This window comes from Rhamphochromis sp. 'chilingali' (assembly GCF_963969265.1).
Source record: "Rhamphochromis sp. 'chilingali' genome assembly, chromosome: 11".
Classification (NCBI taxonomy): Eukaryota; Metazoa; Chordata; class Actinopteri; order Cichliformes; family Cichlidae; genus Rhamphochromis; species Rhamphochromis sp. 'chilingali'.
The window spans coordinates 24,538,434-24,557,634 of NC_137938.1; the positions used below are offsets into that span (position 1 = coordinate 24,538,434).

The 19,201-nt window shown below is 40.6% G+C and overlaps 1 protein-coding gene across 1 annotated transcript in view; it reads left to right on the forward strand.

Annotated features, from left to right (window-relative positions):
* clcn1b (chloride channel, voltage-sensitive 1b) overlaps positions 1-16,510 on the forward strand; it is a 31,844-nt gene extending 15,334 nt beyond the window's left edge. Inside the window, exons 5-23 of the mRNA XM_080896391.1 lie at positions 78-211; positions 1,447-1,524; positions 4,650-4,728; positions 6,445-6,570; positions 8,529-8,613; positions 8,754-8,855; positions 9,318-9,402; positions 9,760-9,915; positions 10,050-10,119; positions 10,203-10,313; positions 11,868-12,081; positions 12,175-12,308; positions 13,562-13,743; positions 13,829-13,913; positions 14,007-14,089; positions 14,376-14,420; positions 14,538-14,642; positions 15,240-15,326; positions 15,616-16,510. Of these exons, the coding sequence (XP_080752517.1) occupies positions 78-211; positions 1,447-1,524; positions 4,650-4,728; positions 6,445-6,570; positions 8,529-8,613; positions 8,754-8,855; positions 9,318-9,402; positions 9,760-9,915; positions 10,050-10,119; positions 10,203-10,313; positions 11,868-12,081; positions 12,175-12,308; positions 13,562-13,743; positions 13,829-13,913; positions 14,007-14,089; positions 14,376-14,420; positions 14,538-14,642; positions 15,240-15,326; positions 15,616-16,071 (2,417 nt within the window). The 3' untranslated portion in view covers positions 16,072-16,510. The remainder of the gene's footprint in view (positions 1-77; positions 212-1,446; positions 1,525-4,649; positions 4,729-6,444; positions 6,571-8,528; positions 8,614-8,753; positions 8,856-9,317; positions 9,403-9,759; positions 9,916-10,049; positions 10,120-10,202; positions 10,314-11,867; positions 12,082-12,174; positions 12,309-13,561; positions 13,744-13,828; positions 13,914-14,006; positions 14,090-14,375; positions 14,421-14,537; positions 14,643-15,239; positions 15,327-15,615) is intronic.
* The last annotated feature ends 2,691 nt before the right edge of the window (positions 16,511-19,201 follow it).

Genomic DNA, 19,201 nt, shown 5'->3' on the forward strand with positions numbered 1-19,201 from the left:
TATTTGCTTCTTTTTTCTCATTTTGTCTATTGTAAAGTACTGACATGATAACTTCTCTCTCTGTTTTTTAAATACAGGTTCTGGTATCCCTGAGCTGAAAACCATCCTGAGAGGTGTAGTCTTAAAAGAATATCTGACCCTTAAAGCCTTCATAGCTAAAGTCATCGGCCTAACCGCTGGCCTGGGCAGTGGGATGCCTGTGGGCAAAGAGGTAAACCCCCGTGTTAGGCAACATTACTTTAAAAACTATCGTGTTACATTACAAGATCAGTTGTGTTACAGTGTTTCCGACTGAGGAAACTCTTTAGAGTAGATCAGCCTCTACCGCTCTACTTCTGACTATGTTAACTTTACCTCATTTCAAAGCAAGTTGGTACTGGCAGCATTTCCTCCACCATAAAACAGGAACAAGCTTATTCATTTCCCTCAGAGTGACAGGTTTAGCACCAGCATCATTCATCTGCTCAGTTTGCTTCACTACCAGTGTTTTAGCTTACAGATGTTTTTTAAAAATATGACATAGAGCTCCTTGGCAGCTCAAATACACTCAATGATAATAATTCAAATACCTCAGCAATGTAACATCCACCCTGTCTGTCGTCACAAAAGCTGATCTTAATATTTGCACTCACCATAGGTTCTGCTGGATAATAGTGTGTAAGGCATAAACCTGATTTATCTACTAATAGGCGTCATGGGTGTTTACTGAGGTTAAGGAGCAAAAAGGGCCGTTTATCACAGACTTTTATACAACAGGGAACTTTTAAGAAACTTGTGCACTGGCTTCATCTTGCAGACCCAGGAGCTGCATCAGTCTACAGCACTAACACAACTGTAGGATTAGATACATTCCACTATGCATGCCAAGGATTCACAGGGATGTAGAAAAATATTATTCTTTCCTCACTGCAAAAGAGAAGGAAAATCTGGTAATATGTTAATAATAACACATATTTAAAAAACAGCTTAATAAGCGATTGTTTGCAAAGCTAACAGGTTGTATTACTACAGACTCTAGCCCATTGCTTTGCATTGCATTAAATCCAGCACTGAAGCAAACACATATTTTCACCTCCTTACTACTTGTGTGCTTCTGTGTCTATCCCCACTCATTCAGCATCTTGTTCCACATCTTCAGTCCTTTTTCTGTCTCACTCTCCAACTGGGAGGGGGTAATAAATCATCTTCTGTCATGTTGTTCCTCTCGCCCTCTTCTCACGGGACTGAGGCAAATTACTCCAGTCCTCAGCAAAGAACCACATTCGTTTTCCTTATTACAGTAGCATGGAAAGTGTCACATCCAGTAATTACACAGTGATTTATCAGTTCTGATAAAATATGTCCCAGTTTAGACTCTCTGTTTTTACAGACAGCACTCTGTGTCTCTGTAGATAACATTACACGTCACTCATATCTGTGTCAGTAATGTCCTCCCATCACCCCCAGGGTCCCTTTGTCCACATTGCCAGCATCTGCGCCGCAGTGTTGAGTCGATTCATGTCCATCTTCTCTGGAGTCTATGAGGTAAGCTGAGCCCCTGACCAAAGCCGACTACATTACCCACAACCCCCCCATCTCTTTACTGACCACAGTCAACATGCTGATTTAAATGAAGAATGCAGTGTTTTTGTAATAACTTATGGTGTTGCTGACATCTTTGTTGTAATTACAGGGTTCCCACTATTTTTCTCATTATTTTTTAAAATCTGAAAAACAGAAAAAGTTCAGGTATTTCTAGATATGTACAATTATCTCATTTTAAATTTAGTGCCATTTATCTCAACATCCCTGAGAACCTTGCTTTGTTTCTTAAATGTTATCATAGCACCATGATAGACGATGATTGGGAGAGCAGAACGCTGTAACTGTAATATCAACAGGTCAGTGTTGAGCATTCATATCAGGGTCCTTGAACTTGAACCCTTAATTATAGAATTTTAAATGAAGCTACTTTTGAGTCCCTGAAATTTTTGAAAGAACTTTAACACTAATGAAAAAGTGGGAACCCCGTGGCTGTGTTTTGTCTCTGTCATCCAGCTCACGCCAGCCCCTCCCCGTTTCTCCCGTGTCTTTGTTTTGGTTCGCCCCCTCACGCCTCGTCTGTGTTTGTCTCACTGTATTAATAGTGTGACCGTTATGTCTGGCATGTGTATTAACAGTGACCTCCCTGTCTCCCTCTTTCCCTCCCCCCCCTTCCCTCCCCTTGGCTTTCTCATTCATCTCTGCATTCACCCTTGACCTTTAACCCAGAATGGCTCCCATAACCAGGACCTGCTGGTGTGTGCGTGTGCTGTAGGAGTAGCCACTTGTTTCGGTGCCCCGATCGGAGGCAAGTCCCGCTCTGCTCGCTCGGCCTCAGGTCTACGGTCGGCTTTGACCTCATCAAGAAACATCAGTTACAATTAATTTGGAGGTTAAAACTGGCCTCACATCAGTGTGCTGCACTACTTGAAAGTGAACCAAACCACTATTCAAACATTTATATTTAGAATCAGTATCAATGCTACACCTGCAATGGATATTTTAAAGGTGCTGGCTCTTCATTTGCATACATTTTGTGCTACTGAAACATAGTGTGTTTTCACAAGGTTATAGTCTGACACAATCCACATTAAAACTCTAGGAAATATGAAAGCAAAATCACGGAAGAGCTGCTTTTCTTTTCTTTCTGACTGGACGTGATGCAAAGGTCAGGATAAGAAATACAAATTAGCAGTCAGGGCCGAGGATGTAGAATAAAACAAATATGGAGCGCAGATCCACTTTGTTTTTGCTGACAACTGTGCAGATAATCAAATTGCCCTGTATGGATGTTTTGTATGGATGCCTCCTTAAATCACGAGGTGGCTTTTAAAGGGGGCACTTACTGTTCTGTCTTGTCTGTCATGAAAATATGACAGTATGATGTTCCTCAAACCTTTTGTTTGTACATGGTAGCAAATCAGAAAAATAGCTGCTTTAAAGGGAGGGGGATTGGAGCTAATGAGGCTTGTTTAGGAGCTGAGGGGCCAGCTAAATAAGATAAATAAGGATTAGTTTGCTCTCTCAGTCATGAAGATCTGCTCTAGTAGACTTCATTCATCCATCCATTTTTTTCCCCACTTATCCAATTAAGGGTTGCAGGGAAGCTGGAGCCCATCCCAGTTGTTGCTGGTTGCAGCTGCTTCGAACCCGTAGTCTTTCTGTTTGCTGTGAGGTGACAGTGCTACAAAACTGTGGCACCCCTCTGGCAGAGTACAATAATAAAAATATGGAGCGATAATAGGCTCCATTAAACACCACAAAAGTGACCAATGTCAGGTGAATATTGGATTTTTTAAATGTAGTTGGGATAACTGAATTTGAATCCCCGATGTTGATGTTGTTACGCATTTATCTGTGTATTATTGGAGAATCTTTACCTCATAATATAAAGTGCCCTGAGGCCCCATTTGTTGTGATTTGGCGCTAAATAAATAAAACCGAATTGAATTGAATTACTGCACAATAGCCCACAGTCAGTCGTTTATATGGTTCAGACAAATTTAATGAGAACTTGTGAATTAGCTGTATTTGCTAGAAGGTACATTAAGACTGAATTAGGCTAATTCAACTGCCTGCTGGCTTAAGCTTTATGTTTAGCATACATATATAAATATGGCATAAATTTTTCCATCTACAGTGCTGCGAAAAAGTATTTATCTTTCTTTTATATTTTTGTCATGCATAGACGTTTCAGATCATGCAAATGAAACAAACTTGAATATGAAGATAACTTGAGTACATACAAAATGCAGTTTTTAAATGATGATATCATTCTGAACTCAGCTTTTAAAACATAAATGTGGGTAATCACAGTTAATTCATTATTTAACCAAGGGGACAATTGCTAGGCGTGCTTGGATAGCTTTTTCCCCTTGAAATATGAAATCATCATTTAAAAACAGGATTTTTTATTTACCTGGGTTATCTTTGTATAATATTAAAATTAGTTTGATGAGCTAAAACACATAAGGGTGACAAATGGGCAAAAAAAAAAGGTAAGAAATCAGGAAGGGGGCTAATACTTTTCACTGCACGTTAACTCTCAGCAGAAAGACAAGAATTGCAGATTATTCCTTTAAAACTATCCTAAAAAGTTAAACAGCAGCTCATCATTCAAGGTCATGAATAATCAGTGGAAGTATTTCATGTGTGCTACCTTCAATTTTCAGTCTGCAATCAGTTGCAGGGATCTGTCTCCAAGGACAATGTGACCACTTGGTTTGCTTCCTGATTGCTTAATTGCTTCCTCAAAGTCTGTATACTCACACTGGCATGCGCCTCCTCTGCTTCATATCCTCGTGGTGTAATTTCCCCTCCTTTATAACTTTTCTAATCACACTCTAGTGAACATTATTTATTCACTTTATTCCAATTTTCTTTTCTGTCATTTCTCCCTCTGTGTCCCCCTCTTGTCCTCACCACCTTGATCTTTTTTTCTCTCCCCCTCTTTCCGACTCACTCTGCTGTCTTTCTGTCAACACTCATGTTTCTTGTTATTGTCCCCCCCCCCCCCCCCCCCCCCAACACCACCACCACCCCTCATCATCTCTTGCCTTTCATCCCTCACTCTGTGACTCACCCCTCCACCTTCCCGCCCCCCCCCTCTCTGTTTTCTGTGTCAGTAGAACCCTTATGGTTACACAGATATACTGACTGTTGGCTGTGCCGTGGGGGTGGGATGCTGTTTTGGCACTCCACTAGGAGGTACTGTACATCTTCCACACTGCCTCTCAGCCACAACCTCTGCACCAACCGTCCTCCTGTACTGGATCAGATTCTTAGACCTGTTTGTTTCCCAAAGGGGACACATTATGCTTGTCTTTATTTCTTTACATATATAATATGTCTGATTTGTGAATTATTGAACGTGAGCATTACTATTACAGTTACTGAAGACCAGTGACAAATATGCACTTAGTTGCCATTTTAAGAGATACACATGTGAGCAATCAAATAGCTCAAACAGGTCAGCCACACCTTCAGTGGAAGCAATATGTACTCTTACAAGGTACTCTCCTCCAAACCAGTGACTGTGACCACAATGATAAACGTTCTGCATAATTTCATGGTAATACTTCCCCATCTCACATTGTAAATACACTTTTTAGGCCAAATTATGGAGTGGATTGATCTTGCCTAGCAAGACTAAACTTAGTACTTAGTGCTTCAATTTACTTACAGTAAAATTATCTCTGTTTCCTGTAAAAACCTGACTTTTTACCCCCTTATTGCAGTGTACATGCCCTTAAGTATTTGTAGTATTACACTGTAAATTCAAATAAAATATATTGAATTTCCATTTTTTATAAAGTGTTACTTGAAAGTTATAAAGAGTGTGAGTAATTCAAAGACTCAATACTGGTTCATATTAAAAATCAATAAATCCCCCTTAGTAACAGAGGTTAAACAGTTCAACGGTCCAATCAGCTGAAGTTAGTAAGCCAATAATTAAACTCTTCTAATGAAAAGCTTTGTAAAGATCCCAGTTTTTCGATAGATCATTTATTGAATAGGTTAATAATCTGTTTATTAATTATCAGTGCGAACAATCATGAGCTGAAGTACCAACCAAAGTACAAAAGTCAACAAAACATCGAATGCTGTGCAAACGTTTTAGGCATTAAAAAAAAAAAAAAAGGAAAGTTTGAAAGATAATGCCGTGAATAGTATTTAGTTAACTTTGACCACTTCTCAGCTTTTCAAGGTGCTTGTTGGGTAATTAGTCTGTCTCAGTGTCTCTTGTCTCTTCCTGTAATGCTGAGCTGAGGGGATTAAGGACAGACCGTCTTCTGCAAGGCTCGCTCTTACTGTCGAATGTGGCTCTTTTAATGACAGCGGCTTATTGTTTGGCCCTGTTGTCACGCTGCAGAATAATTTTGGGACGATTAAACTCTCCCCGAGGGCGGATGGGTGTGTGACAGATAAGAATCTAAACTTCTGAAATGCCTACAATTTTTGCACAGCACTATACTTAAGTCACTAGATGTATACAAAACAAACTAGAATGTATTTACTGCTGACATAATGTTGGTCCCAAAATATGTTTTTTAAATCTTTTTTTAGAAGCTTCACACAGCTTTGATTATTGTTTTATAGCTTCACATGCTGATTATGTCTCTGTTTGTGTGTCAGAGAGCGAGACTACATGTAAGTGTGTGTTTAGCTGCGTTTGAATGTGTGTTAACTCCCCGTGGTTCTCCTGGTGTGCATAATTACACCCTCAGCTTCAAGTGTTTTTGAATTCATTTTGTTGCTTTAACTCATAATACCGTCCTCTCTCTCTCTCGCTCCCTTCTCTTCCTCTCCTCTTCCTCCCCCTCATTTTCTCTCACTGCCCATCCTCATTGCTCTTCCTCTCTGTAATCCCTCCTCTCCCTCTGTCCTTCCTCCCCTTTTTTTCTGTCGATCCACCGTCACCAGGGGTGCTGTTTAGTATTGAGGTCACGTCTACCTACTTTGCGGTGAGGAATTACTGGCGGGGATACTTTGCCGCCACATTCAGTGCCTTCATATTCCGGGTGCTGTCTGTTTGGAACAAGGATGCTGGTGAGAAGCAGAGGAAATGCATATTCAACAGATATACACAAACTACTGGAAAAAAGACAGCTGAGCTTGCTGTTTATTAAAAGTAGCTGAATATGACAGCTGAGTAATACTTGCTTCTTTACATAAACCTGAAATGTTTCAATACATCATCGCAGTCTTAAAGCAGCCCAGCAGCCCTGTAGCCTAAAATCCCTACAAGCTGCATTCAGGTGACCCTGTCTCTTTATTACAATACTAGATATTTTCACATTTCCAGTGTAATTTTATAAATAATATATAACTCAGAAAAGGGTGATCATTACATAGCCACTCTTACCCAAACAGATTTTGGGAAATCTTCATCTTTTAAAGTCTGAAACCTCAGTTTCATGGAATTTATGTTAAAATATTACAGAAATGTGCCAGGGTGAATTTTTTTTCTCTATTGCAAACATAACCAGTTAGATTAGGTTCGATTTTTCAGAATACACTGTTCATGAATCTTCTTCACTGAAGCTCCGTTAATCAGTATTTACATTATTTAAGTATATTACTTCAAAGTATTTAAGTACCTCAAAGTATTTAAGTATCTGTAAGCTCTGTTTTCATTGTTTTGGTTTTCAGGCCTGCAACTTTACTGTTTACTGCTCTTTTAATATACAACTAATGGACATTTTATTAGGCACACCTTGGTAGGGTTGGGCTGTTTTTACCTTCAGAAAGTATTCATTCATTTTTTTTCATTTTTCATGGCATAGATTCACCAATTTTGGCCTGTATTATTATGATAGCGTCACACAGCTGCTGCAGATTCATGATGTGAATCTCCCGTTCCACCAAATACCAAAAGTGCTGGATTGAGTAATGTTGACTGTGGAGGCATATTCGAGAAACAAGTTTGAGAGGATCTGAGCTTTGTAACATAGCACATTACTTACCTGGAAGCTGCCATTAGAAGATGGGTACAGTGTGGTCATGAATGGATAGACATGGCATGTAACAATACTCACGTAAGTTGCGGTGATTAAATGATGCTCAGTTGTTACTCTTGTGCCAAGAAAATATCCCCCACACATTAAAACACCAGCACCATTAGCCTAAACGATGATACAAGGCAGGACTGATCCATGCAATCGTGTTGGTTGCACTAAATTCTGACCCTAATGTTTGAATGTTATTGTGCCAGACAAGGTTTTTTCAATCTTCCATTGTTCAATGTTGGTGAGGCCTCAGGTCCCTGTTTTTATTTGACAGGAGTGAAACGCAGTGTGGCCTTGTACTGCTGTAGCCCATCTACATAAAGTGCATTCAGAGATTCTCTTCTGCTCAAATAATCACTGGTTATTTGAGTTCCTGCTGCCTTCCAATCAGCTCAAAGCAGTGTGATCTTTCTCCTCTGATCTCTGGTATCAAGCAGCCAATCTCTGCAAACCCTGCAGGTGGTTGGATGGGAAAATTCCAGATCTCAGGCCAGCTTGTACAGCACCAACAACCATACCATGTTCAAATTACTTAAATCACTTTTCTTCCTCATTCTTACGCTCAGTTTGAACTTCAGTAGACTGTCTTGTCCGTGTCTATATGCCCAAATGCACTGAGTTGCTGCCACGTGATTGGATGAGCCAATATTTGCATTAACAAGCAGTTGAACAGGTGTACCTAATAAACTGTCAGAGAGAGAGAGTTGTTTTTAAAAGTTAGGGAACCCATTGCATATTACATAGCAGCACATTGTGGACTGAAACGAGCCACATAAAGAATCATTTGTTTCCTTCAGGAGTTGATGGAGACATAAAAACAGCTAAGGGAGCTTAAATATGGGCTCAGACTCATCAGGTGGACTGGAGTATTTGTTTTTTATTGTTATACTTTGTTTAATTTATCTTGTTGTCCCTGTTGTCAAAGTATTAGCATAGGAATGACAGACTGAGACCACATGTTCACTTGGTGGGAAACAGTTATTTCTCTCTTCCTCTCAGTCACAATCACAGCCCTCTTCAAAACAAACTTTCGGATGGATTTTCCCTTTGACCTTCAAGAGCTGCCTGCATTTGCAATAATAGGGTGAGGAGACTTTGTGAGCACTTGCATGCCTGCATGTGTTTGTGTTGAAATAATATGAGTCAGCAAGGTTCCTTTAATCTGAGATAGTCACGTAAAAGCTGCATCCTTGCTCCTTAACCCAGCTTTCTTTCGTCTTTCAGGATCTCGTGCGGCTTTTTGGGAGCGTTCTTCGTTTACCTGAACAGACAGGTGGTTCTCTTCATGAGAAGGCCTACGGCTCTTACACGCTTTCTAACCAAACAGTAAGATCCCCATACAGACGCAGAAACATAACAGAGACCTCCCCGCTGCTGTGGATTAATGTGGCGCTCAGCCCTTAAACTGCTGTGACTCTGGTAGCAGAAACTGTTTCTTGGAACTGAAACCATTTGTGCATTTAAATCCAATTCCTCTTAATGTTTCTCAGCTCCACTCTCCAAACTCATCAGTCTCACAACACTGGTCAGGACAGCAGCAAAGCCTTAACAACCTTTCAGCCAGTTATTCACTCAATGGGGAGATTCACTTACCCTCTGAGACTCAACAGTCAGGGAACATTAGTCTTCACCATTAGAGAAAAGAGAGTAGCAGCATCAAGAGAGCTCTACAATCAGCGCTGGTTCACACACACTGGTTATTTCTATGACAAGACAACTGTAGTCCTCTGGGGATACACTGCTGCTTTTAATGAACTCGTGTGTGTCTCCGTCTGTGTGTTGTCCCAGTCGTTTGATCTATCCAGGTGCAGTGACATTGATCATCGCCACCATCACGTTTCCTCCTGGATTTGGACAGTTTATGGCTGGAGAGGTCAGAATTCATCAATCTTGTTAATTCTCTGACTTTTTTCATGTTCATTTCTGGTGGTATTTTTTAAAACCTGATATGAATCAGGTGACTTTTCACTAAGTCCGCAAACACTAAAACCTTACCTGTGAAAGTGTGGCTGTCTGTCGCATGATTGTAAATTAATAGGATTGTTCTTTTAATGTAAATGGCCTGGAACATATATAATTTCTATTCTTCCTGAATATTTTTTATACTACATGTCACATTTTAGGTTTTTTTATTATGAACATGTAGCGTCATCAGGATGTGATGATTTTGTGTTTATGTAAACCTTGTTTAGGACAATTTTTTTCTGTGTGTTTGTGTTTCCTCTTGCAGCTGATGCCTAGAGAGTGTATCAACTCACTCTTTGATAATTTCACCTGGACCAAAATCTCAGAATACCCTGCTCCCCCCGGCCTGGGTCGCTCTGCCGCGTGGCTTCATCCTCGTGTCAGTGTCTTTATCATCCTTCTCCTCTTCTTCATCATGAAGGTATCTCTTCCTTCTTGCCTCCTCCTCACATTGTGTATGGAGTGGGTTTTGCCTTGAAAAGCACTGTGTGCGATAGCGTGAAAAACCTCTGGGATCGGTCTCGATCCTACTTTGATCCTGTTTTTGTGTTGCAGTTCTGGATGTCAGCAGTTTCCACCACTATGCCCATCCCCTCAGGTGCCTTTATGCCGGTGTTCATATTAGGTAAGAGGATTTTGTAATGCGAGTCTCCTGCTGATCTTCAGTTCAATTTGTCTTTACCAGAGTGCCTTATCTCTCTCCTCAAGGAGCTGCTTTCGGTCGCCTTGTCGGGGAGATCATGGCCACTCTGTTCCCAAATGGAATCCTGTTTGATGGGATAGTCTACCGCATCCTGCCAGGAGGTTACGCTGTCATTGGTCAGTCTGTTAACCTTCCCCCAGGTCCCCAAAGGCTATTTGAAGAGTTGTAGATTTAAGAAAAGTTTAAGAAAAGTTCTTTCCTTTTTTGGTGTTTTATATTCTCTTGTTCAAGCTGCAGATTTAGCAGCAGAAATCACCCCCAACATGCCAAATGATCAGTTTGTGTGCTAAAATAAACAAATTATAATTTAAAAAGTCATTACAAAATATTACATTTGATAACAACTGAGTGTTTTTTAAAACTAGATGTACTTTATCTGCCTCTCAAGACCGCTAAACTCTTGACGCTCCTAAAGGTTTCTGATTTACTGTGTCATAAATAGTATAATGCTTTCAAAGCTAATTGATGGTTTGTTTTATTTAGCTGAAATAGGTGTAGTGATTTACTAAAACATTCAACCACACTGAAATACACAGAAAACAGAGTTTGTACAATTCTAACGAGCTTAAAAGTAAAAGTTTCAACAGTCTGAACTCTTTCAAACTTTCTTATAATTTCTTTAAGTAATCTTCAGGATGGTTCCCCTGCCTTTTGTCCCATTCTCTGTTAAGATGATCTCACACTGGTTCAATAATGATGAGGTCCAGGCTCTTCTATTTTCTATCCAGATATGCTGTTACTGCATTGGTGGTGCATTTGGGATCACTTTCATGCTGAAAAATGAAGTTAGTGCCAATCAGACACTTTCCAGATGGTGTTACATGGTGGATCAAAATCTCACTGTACTTTTCACTGTAAAATCCCCAACACCAGTGACTGAAACACAGCCCTGAACTATGACAGAGCCTTGTCAGTGTTTTACAGACGGCTGTAGACACTCGCTGTTGTACCTCTCTCCTGACCTTTTCTGTATATACAGTCAAGCCCATAATTATTCATACCCCTGGTAAATTTTGAGTTAAAGTTACTTTTATTCAACAGGCAAGTTTTTGGTTTTTTTGACCAGAAATGACACAGGCGTCTCCCAAAAGATGATAAGACGATGAAGAGGCATCATCGTTCTGGGAAAAAAATAAAATAAAAAAACAAAATAAAAAACTTGCTGGTTGAATAAAAGTACATTTAAGTTGACTGTACAGATGATGATTTGACCCAAAAATTTCAATTTGGATTCATCAGTTTCATATATCTCAGCCTTTTCTACCCATTTCCCTTCCTTAATAATGGCTTCTTGATAGCCATCCTTCCTCTGTGTCCATTTTTGCTTCGGTGAACAGAAGATGATCAGCTGAAGGGCATGAAGGACATTTATCAGGTCCTGTGTCAGATCGTTACTGAATATTTTTCTCTTTATTAAAGGCATGACTTTGAGATAGACTTCATGCCTGCATTTTTTTGCAGATTGAACTCAAGGTTGCTAGTAACAAAGTGTCTAAAGATACAATTCAAAATGGACTCTTTGCTAAGTTGTAGATAGAAACAGGTTTATTTGGTGTCTTTTTTATGCTTGACTCATGGGTCAGTTTTAAGTGGACTAACAAACAAAACCATTCCTCTGAAAATGACGATGTACAATAATCAGGAGGAATTATATCACACCCCCATCACAGGTGCAGCAGCGATGACGGGGGCCGTCACACATACAGTTTCCACAGCAGTAATTTGCTTTGAGCTCACTGGTCAAATCTCCCACATCCTACCCATGATGGTGGCCGTCATCTTAGCTAATATGGTGGCGCAGGGTCTACAGCCGTCTCTCTACGACTCCATCATCCAGGTGAAGAAGCTACCCTACCTGCCTGAGCTGGCCCTTGGGCACATAAGGTAAAGTTAAAATACCTAAAAGTCCTTATTTTGTTTTCATATCGCTGTCATGAAAGACAACCTGTGCTTATTGTTGTATCCCGTCATTCCCAGCAAGTATAACATCTTTGTGGAGGACATTATGGTGCGCAAAGTGAGATTTCTGTCTTCTCAAGCCACCTTTCGGGAATTAAACCATCTGCTTGACACCACGACCCTGAAAACCATCCCCATCGTCGACTCCAAAGGTAGGATGACCAACATCTTTGCCGTCTCTGTGAGCCATAATTGTCACGGCTGCGGGGGCAGACGTGTGATGAGTGTGAGACAGGATCCAGACGCAGGCACTGGCTTGGAAGTGAGCGAGCTTTATTTAACACAGGTGGCACAAACAGAGCGAGTAAAGCAAAACCTCAAGGTGACTTAAACTGGGAATGACTAACAAAACGAACCTGAATGGACGACTGGGAGAACCACGAAGGGGAGAAACCGAGACGGACTAGCAACTAACATGAGTGAACACGCACACTATAAATACACAGAAGGGAACGAGGAAACGACACACAGGAGGGAGGCACAGCTGATTATGATCAACAAGACGAGACAGGGGAAACACAAACGAACACACTGGCATAAGACACAGACTTTCACAATAAAACAGGAAACTCAAAACACGCGCGAAGGCACAGACTCAGAGACGCGGGCTTTACACAGAGACTACACTAGAGGGAATACACAGGTAGGGATGACACAGAACAGAGGGAGCACGGAATTAACACTGGGAGGTCAAAGAACGAAACCTAAAAATCAGAACCACAAAACTAGGGAGCTAGAAACACTAGGATAGAAACCCAAAACACAAACAGTCACAAACCATGATGAAATCAAAAGTAAAAGTACAAAAACCAAAAACACTGGGTCACCGACCCAGGACCATAACAATAATACTTTATTTTGCTTTTAAAAGGCTTAGTACTAATGGGATAGACCAGGTCTATAAGTAGCTTTCCATGATTAACAGTTCAAAATAATTCCTCTTAGCCTTGGTGCAGATCTTCAGTTGACTATCCGTCTGAAACAAGCTTCTGATTGGCCGCCCTCGTAAACAGAAGGGTTTAATCACATGTGGGTGGAGCTTCTGTGCGCAGAGGCAAAGCTGTGTCCATGAGATGATCATATTGGGGAGATATCAGCTCCTAATGATATCATATGGAGCCAAGAGTAGAGAAAATTTTAAGAAAACAGCTTTTACTGTCTGAAGCCTGAGCTTTTGTCTAACAGGGATTACTCTCACCTCTTTTTTGGAACCTTGGCCACTGTCAACATTATCCATTGTAACAATATATATATATATATTTATGACAGAAAATAAGGACCATTAAATTCGTTTTTTACCTTAAACTTATTTTTTCTGACTTGGTGCTAAGCTGATCTCATGTAAGTATCAACAGTTTCCCCCTGAATGCCAAACTTTTTCTCTGTGAAACTTCCTTTTTTGCAGAATCTATGATTCTGCTAGGTTCAATTGAGAGGACAGAGCTTCAAGCCCTCTTGGACTGGTGGCTTTCACCTCAAAGACGAGTCTTTGAAAGAGGTCAAAGTTCACCGGGTCAAGCCTCCAAAATCAGCTGGGAGTCATTCACCTTTGTAGATGAGGAGGGAGGCGAGGAAAGCCCCGACAAGGTGGAAAAATGTGACCTATTCCTGACCATCAGGTGTTGTTTGTTTGTGTCTGCAACCCCCTTACTGACAGCGTTGTGTCCATCAGACCACCACTCCTGTGCAGGAAGAATGTAATGGACCCGTTCCTGCCCCCAAACCTCAGGAGCCCTCCGCCAACCACACAGACTCAGGTAACACGTTATTTCCACTACATACAAGGACAGGTTCGCTCATCCATGTCACTTGTCTCTACTCTGACATGCGTTGCCATACCACATCCCCAGACAAGCGCAAGCTGCCATCTGTCAGGAGGACCCTTCAAAGACTCTTCTCCTCCACGTCTTTGTCAGGCCAGACAGATACTCAGGTACTGGGATCAACCTTATGTATCCATTGCTTTGAGGCTAAACACTCAAAGAAGCAGTGCATCAGTGATCTGCTACTGAGTTGGCAGTGACAGCTAAGACAGGGATATCAGTCCAGCATGGCAGTCTAAGCCAGCCTCAATAATGTGATGAGGGGGGTGGGGGCATAACCTGAAGCTGACCTAGTGATAACTTTTGCAGTAGGTAATACTTTAAAACCAGCAGGGGGCATCTATCTTTCTTTTCATCATTTGGTCTATCATCTCTTTCTTCCTCCACCTTTCTCAGGAGACCACAACCCCTCAGCTGACTGACACCATGTCTCCAGAGGAGGTACTTTACACTATTGATTGCGCAGCCTCATACTCAACGATGGACCAACAAACCACTCTAATTGATAATTACAACCTAGTTTGCGCCTTCGTCTCTCTGCTTTGTGATTGGCTGCAGATCAAAGCCTGGGAAGAGGCAGAGCTGAACAAACCAATTGATATGGAGCAGATACGCATAGACCCCTCTCCATTTCAGCTGGTGGAAAGAACGTCTCTGCATAAGGTGATCATCAAAACTCATATACACATACTGGTTCTGTACACTTACAACTATGACTTATTTTCATGTCATGATCTCTGCTCACAGACTGGAAACGGGGGGAAAAAACTCTTCATAACTAAACTATACTGAAACTATATCCAAGTTCATCTTCTGCCTGAAACAAACTGTTTAGCCTCTCTCCCATAAATGCTATGCTCCCTTTGAACCAGCTTTGTTGTGTGTGACTTTGTGAGTTTTTGATTCATCTGTCCCAGCTTCAGTTTTCAGTTTTTTAAGTGTATACCAAGTCCACCTGTCTGCCAACTGTAGCTCTAAAGGAGCTTTCTGAAAGCTGTGATGAAACATTAGACTCATTTCAGCTTGGCCTAAGAGTCTGAACAAACAGAACGCCCTGTTTGTTCTTTGTCCATATGATAAAACTTTGAAACTTGAATTTTTTTTATTATGCATCTATTTAGCAAAGCCATGCATTTCCTCTTTTGTTGCAGAAAAATTGCTTATGAGAAACAGTGCAGTCATGCAAGCAGAACACTGTCACAGTACAGCACATCTAACACTGACTGGATCGTGTCCTCTCTCTCCTCTCTCATTACTCAGACCCACACTCTGTTCTCCTTGCTGGGTCTCAGTCACGCCTATGTCACCAGCATTGGTAAGCTGGTGGGTGTTGTGGCACTGAAAGAGGTAAAGTCACTTTTTGCTTTTCATTTTGTTTTAATTTATCGGCTTGTTTTTTGTCACCTCTCTGGATTTGATCCGGTAATGTGGCATGACGAGCTGTGAGCTGTTCTGTCACCGCGTGCATCATTCTTTACGCTCTGATTCATGCAGTTATTCCACTAACCGCCCTCACAACTCATCTCGCTGGATGTTCACTTTAATGATCTTATGTTGTTGCTCTGCTTCGTGGTATGTTTGGGTTTTGTTTTTTTTGCTTCTGTGGATGTTTAAACCTCGTTCACTCTTGTAACAGTTGCAGAAAGCCATAGAGGGCTCAACTCGGAGCGGGGTGAGGCTTCGTCCTCCTCTGGCCAGTTTCAGAGACACCAGTAGGAAAGCCAAGAAGCACCAGCCTCCCTCATCCACCACTTCCTCGCCAACACAGGACAGAGACCTGTGGGGGGAGGGTAGCAGAAGGGAAGGGGAGCTGGTGAGGAGGGAGTCCAAAGACGATTCCCGAGGGAAGCCTTCAAGAGGAGCTCCTGGGTGTGACGTTGCTTCCTCTTCCCCCAGCACCATGGAGAGCAATAGTAGCTCCACCTCCACAAGAGGGGCCGAAGGCCCTGCTCAGGAGGCAGCATCCCCCTCCACCTCCTCCTCTACCTCGCCGTCAGCCCCTGCCTCTCCCATGTCAGCCACAAGCCCTGTCCTCACACTGTCCTCCCTGCAGGAGGAGAGGGAGAGCGAGGACTCTGATGAGCCCATTTAGGAGAAGTGGCTTTCAAGAAGAAAAACTTTTACCTTCTTTTAATGTCACTCCTTTTCCGAAAAGACAAAGCTGCAGTTTAGATGGAGGAGTCAAAGCCACCTGCGGCTGTCACAGACATTCAGCTCTCGGTGGGCAGGAGGAACTGGTGCACACAAAGCTCAAGAAACTTTTAGTACAGGATATTTTTTTCTATTCTGATGATAGTTTCACTTTTCCACTCTTTAAAATCTCAGGTGCTTTCCCGTGTCTTCTGAACTGCTGACAACCGTTTCACTGAAGTTCAATCTTCCAAGCGTATCTCTGAAATGCCGAAAACAGCTGATTTTCACATGTATTAAGATCTGTTAATGTCATTAAAGGTATAATATGCAGCAATGGTCAGTTATTGTAAACTTGGCCTTGAGAATGAGGATGGAGGGAACAGCTTTAGCAAGAAAAAAAGCAAAATTGTTTTACAATGATGGAGTTCTGAAGCAGAAATCACACAAGTCAGCAGGGAAGGTGCTGCATTTCTTAATTTAGTGTGAATTAGGTGTGGCTCTAGGCTATAAACTGGTGTTGACAATGACTATAACACGTATGATAACATTACCAGATAACATTGCATTAATACTTTCTGTAGTTTTTAAGTAGCTACTGCCCAGTGTGTGACACTGGAAACCATAAAAACATGAGTGCCAGTCAGTAGTAGTTATTCCAGTCTAATTATTAAAATTTCTTTCTTATTTTGGATATTGGTGTAATGAAAACATGCAATGAAAACTAACATCACAACAGCTCTTTTATAATATTTATGAGGAAAGAAATAGAGGCAGTGATGTAATCCCGCCCTCCTGTTGTTATTAGCTGGGGGCTACACAATCATTGCCCAATGCTTGCAACCCAGGAATGTACAGAAAACAGGAAAAACAGAATATATTAAATCAGTCTGTGCAGATAAATACAACAGTAAAGGAAAACTGAGAGATTTTACTGTTTTAGGAAAATCCTGCATATTATACCTTTAAGTACCTGTAGGGTAGCTGACAGTAAAGAATTGTATTATAATGAAATAATATAGTGATTAAGACTTAATTAATTTGACTGATGGGTCAAAGAGATCACACATTTAAAGTTTACTGATTGAGGTTAATTTAAAATTATAACTTGTTATAACATGTTTATTATGTATTTTCTGTATTGTGAATCTAAATCATTATTACTGGTTTGTAATTTTTAAAAAAAATAAATAAATACTATATTTGCCCACTAACTTATTTGAGTTCTTTACTGCTGTTAAATATCTTTCTCAGTGAGGCTGGATGCAGCAGTGCTTCCAGCTAAATGCTAAAATAAATATATTTTCATTTGTTTCTGGATTGAGACGCAATGCTGAAAATGTGGGTTTTGTCACTGAAGAAATATTTAACACATTAAAAAGGAAATGTTTTTATAGAAGGTTGAGATTAGCAGATGGAAAACAAAAGTTTGGAGAATGATTGATTTGACTTTATGGTCTGAAACAGCAATTTTGCAGAACCCCCAGTTTACTTAATCCTGTATCAGCGTTACCCAGGAGAAGATAAAACAACTAATAAAACAAATAAAACTTTATCCAGCTAACTGCAAATCCATTTTTAATTATAAAGAGAAATCTTCTATATTTATCAGGTTTATTTGAAGACACTGTACTCAGATGGTTTTAGTAACATTATCACCTTCAAGTTTAGCCTGAGCTGGCTTTAGTTTAGTCTGTTAGCATGCAAACATTAGGAAAATGTCAGCAGCAGAGAGCAACAGTGTGCTGTTACTGAAGTAGTGTTCTTTAGCACGGTTGTACTCACCTTTAGTACTCTATTTCTATATTATGTCATAGCACTGATCTGTTGTTTGACACAGTTATTGTAAAGCAATGCAATTTTTTTGTCACAAAAAAGCCAAAGAGGGATAGTATTAATAATTATCATAATTATAAGGTAAATAGACAGAAACTTCAGAGCTGGAGTGGACAAATTTAGTGTGCGTGGGGGAGCATTTCTCTCTAACCTGCTGCTGAACCCACTATTTTTTTTAAACGCACAATTTTATCACCACTGACATTTTTCTAAAATTTGACAGACTTTTTAATCTGCAGGATCTGAGAAAAGGTTGGCCATCTTATTGACATTTTGGCAATTTTTGGAAAAAATCTGTAACTTGCTGCTGCATATCTTGGCCAGGTCTCCCTTGAAAAAGAGGTTTTTAATCTCAGTGGGATTTTCCTGGTTAAATAAAGGTTAAATTTAAATTAAAAACTGTCTTGTTGTATGTCACTCCCATGACTTCATGTTTAGCATTGGTAACATTAGCACCTGCAAAGCAACTTCTTAAGGCGCTCACAGTTTTTAGTGTTGAGCTTTGGTTTGGAGTTTCTGGGTTCCATAATGTAGTTATCAACTTAATAATTACTGCAAGGTGTATAGATCACAGATTAAACAACCCAAAGTATAATAAGTTGTTGAAAATTACAACATGTATCAATAGAGTATATATTACATCTATACATGATATAAGCGTACTTCATATTTTTTAAAATACTCCACATTCAGTAAAAGTAAAGCTTAAGTGGAACACAATTATTTATCCACTGAGGAGCATTAATGTTTGTACAAATTAGTTTTGTAATTGTTGGGATATACTACGTCAAGAAAAGGAGGGTAATAAAAAAAAAGTCTAAAAAGAGAACATCTGCATGCATATAAAGATTTCTGTGCTGTGAAGGTCAGCAGTGTGTTCCAGCCTCTGATTCCTATGTGAGCTTGAACAAATCAGCAGTTAGTCCCTATGGAGGAGGCCTGGCTGTGTTAATATTCTCCTGGCATAAAAGTCCCTGATAAGGACTGGAGAGGGATGTTTTTGGAAAAGCATGACAGGCTGGATTACTCTGCTGCCAGCTCCTTGTGACTGCTGTTTTTGCCTGTCAAGCACATGGTCGCAGACACCCACTGTCAGTCCAAAAAAGAAAAAGACCCCCCCCCCCCCTCCCCCAAAAGCATATCACTAAGCTCTTGAGAGAAAGGAGGTGAACATGTGAGAATCTAATTATTTCCAACCTGTGAAAACATGAAAACATAACCACACGTGTGCACAAGAAATGCCGTTTGTTGGTTTT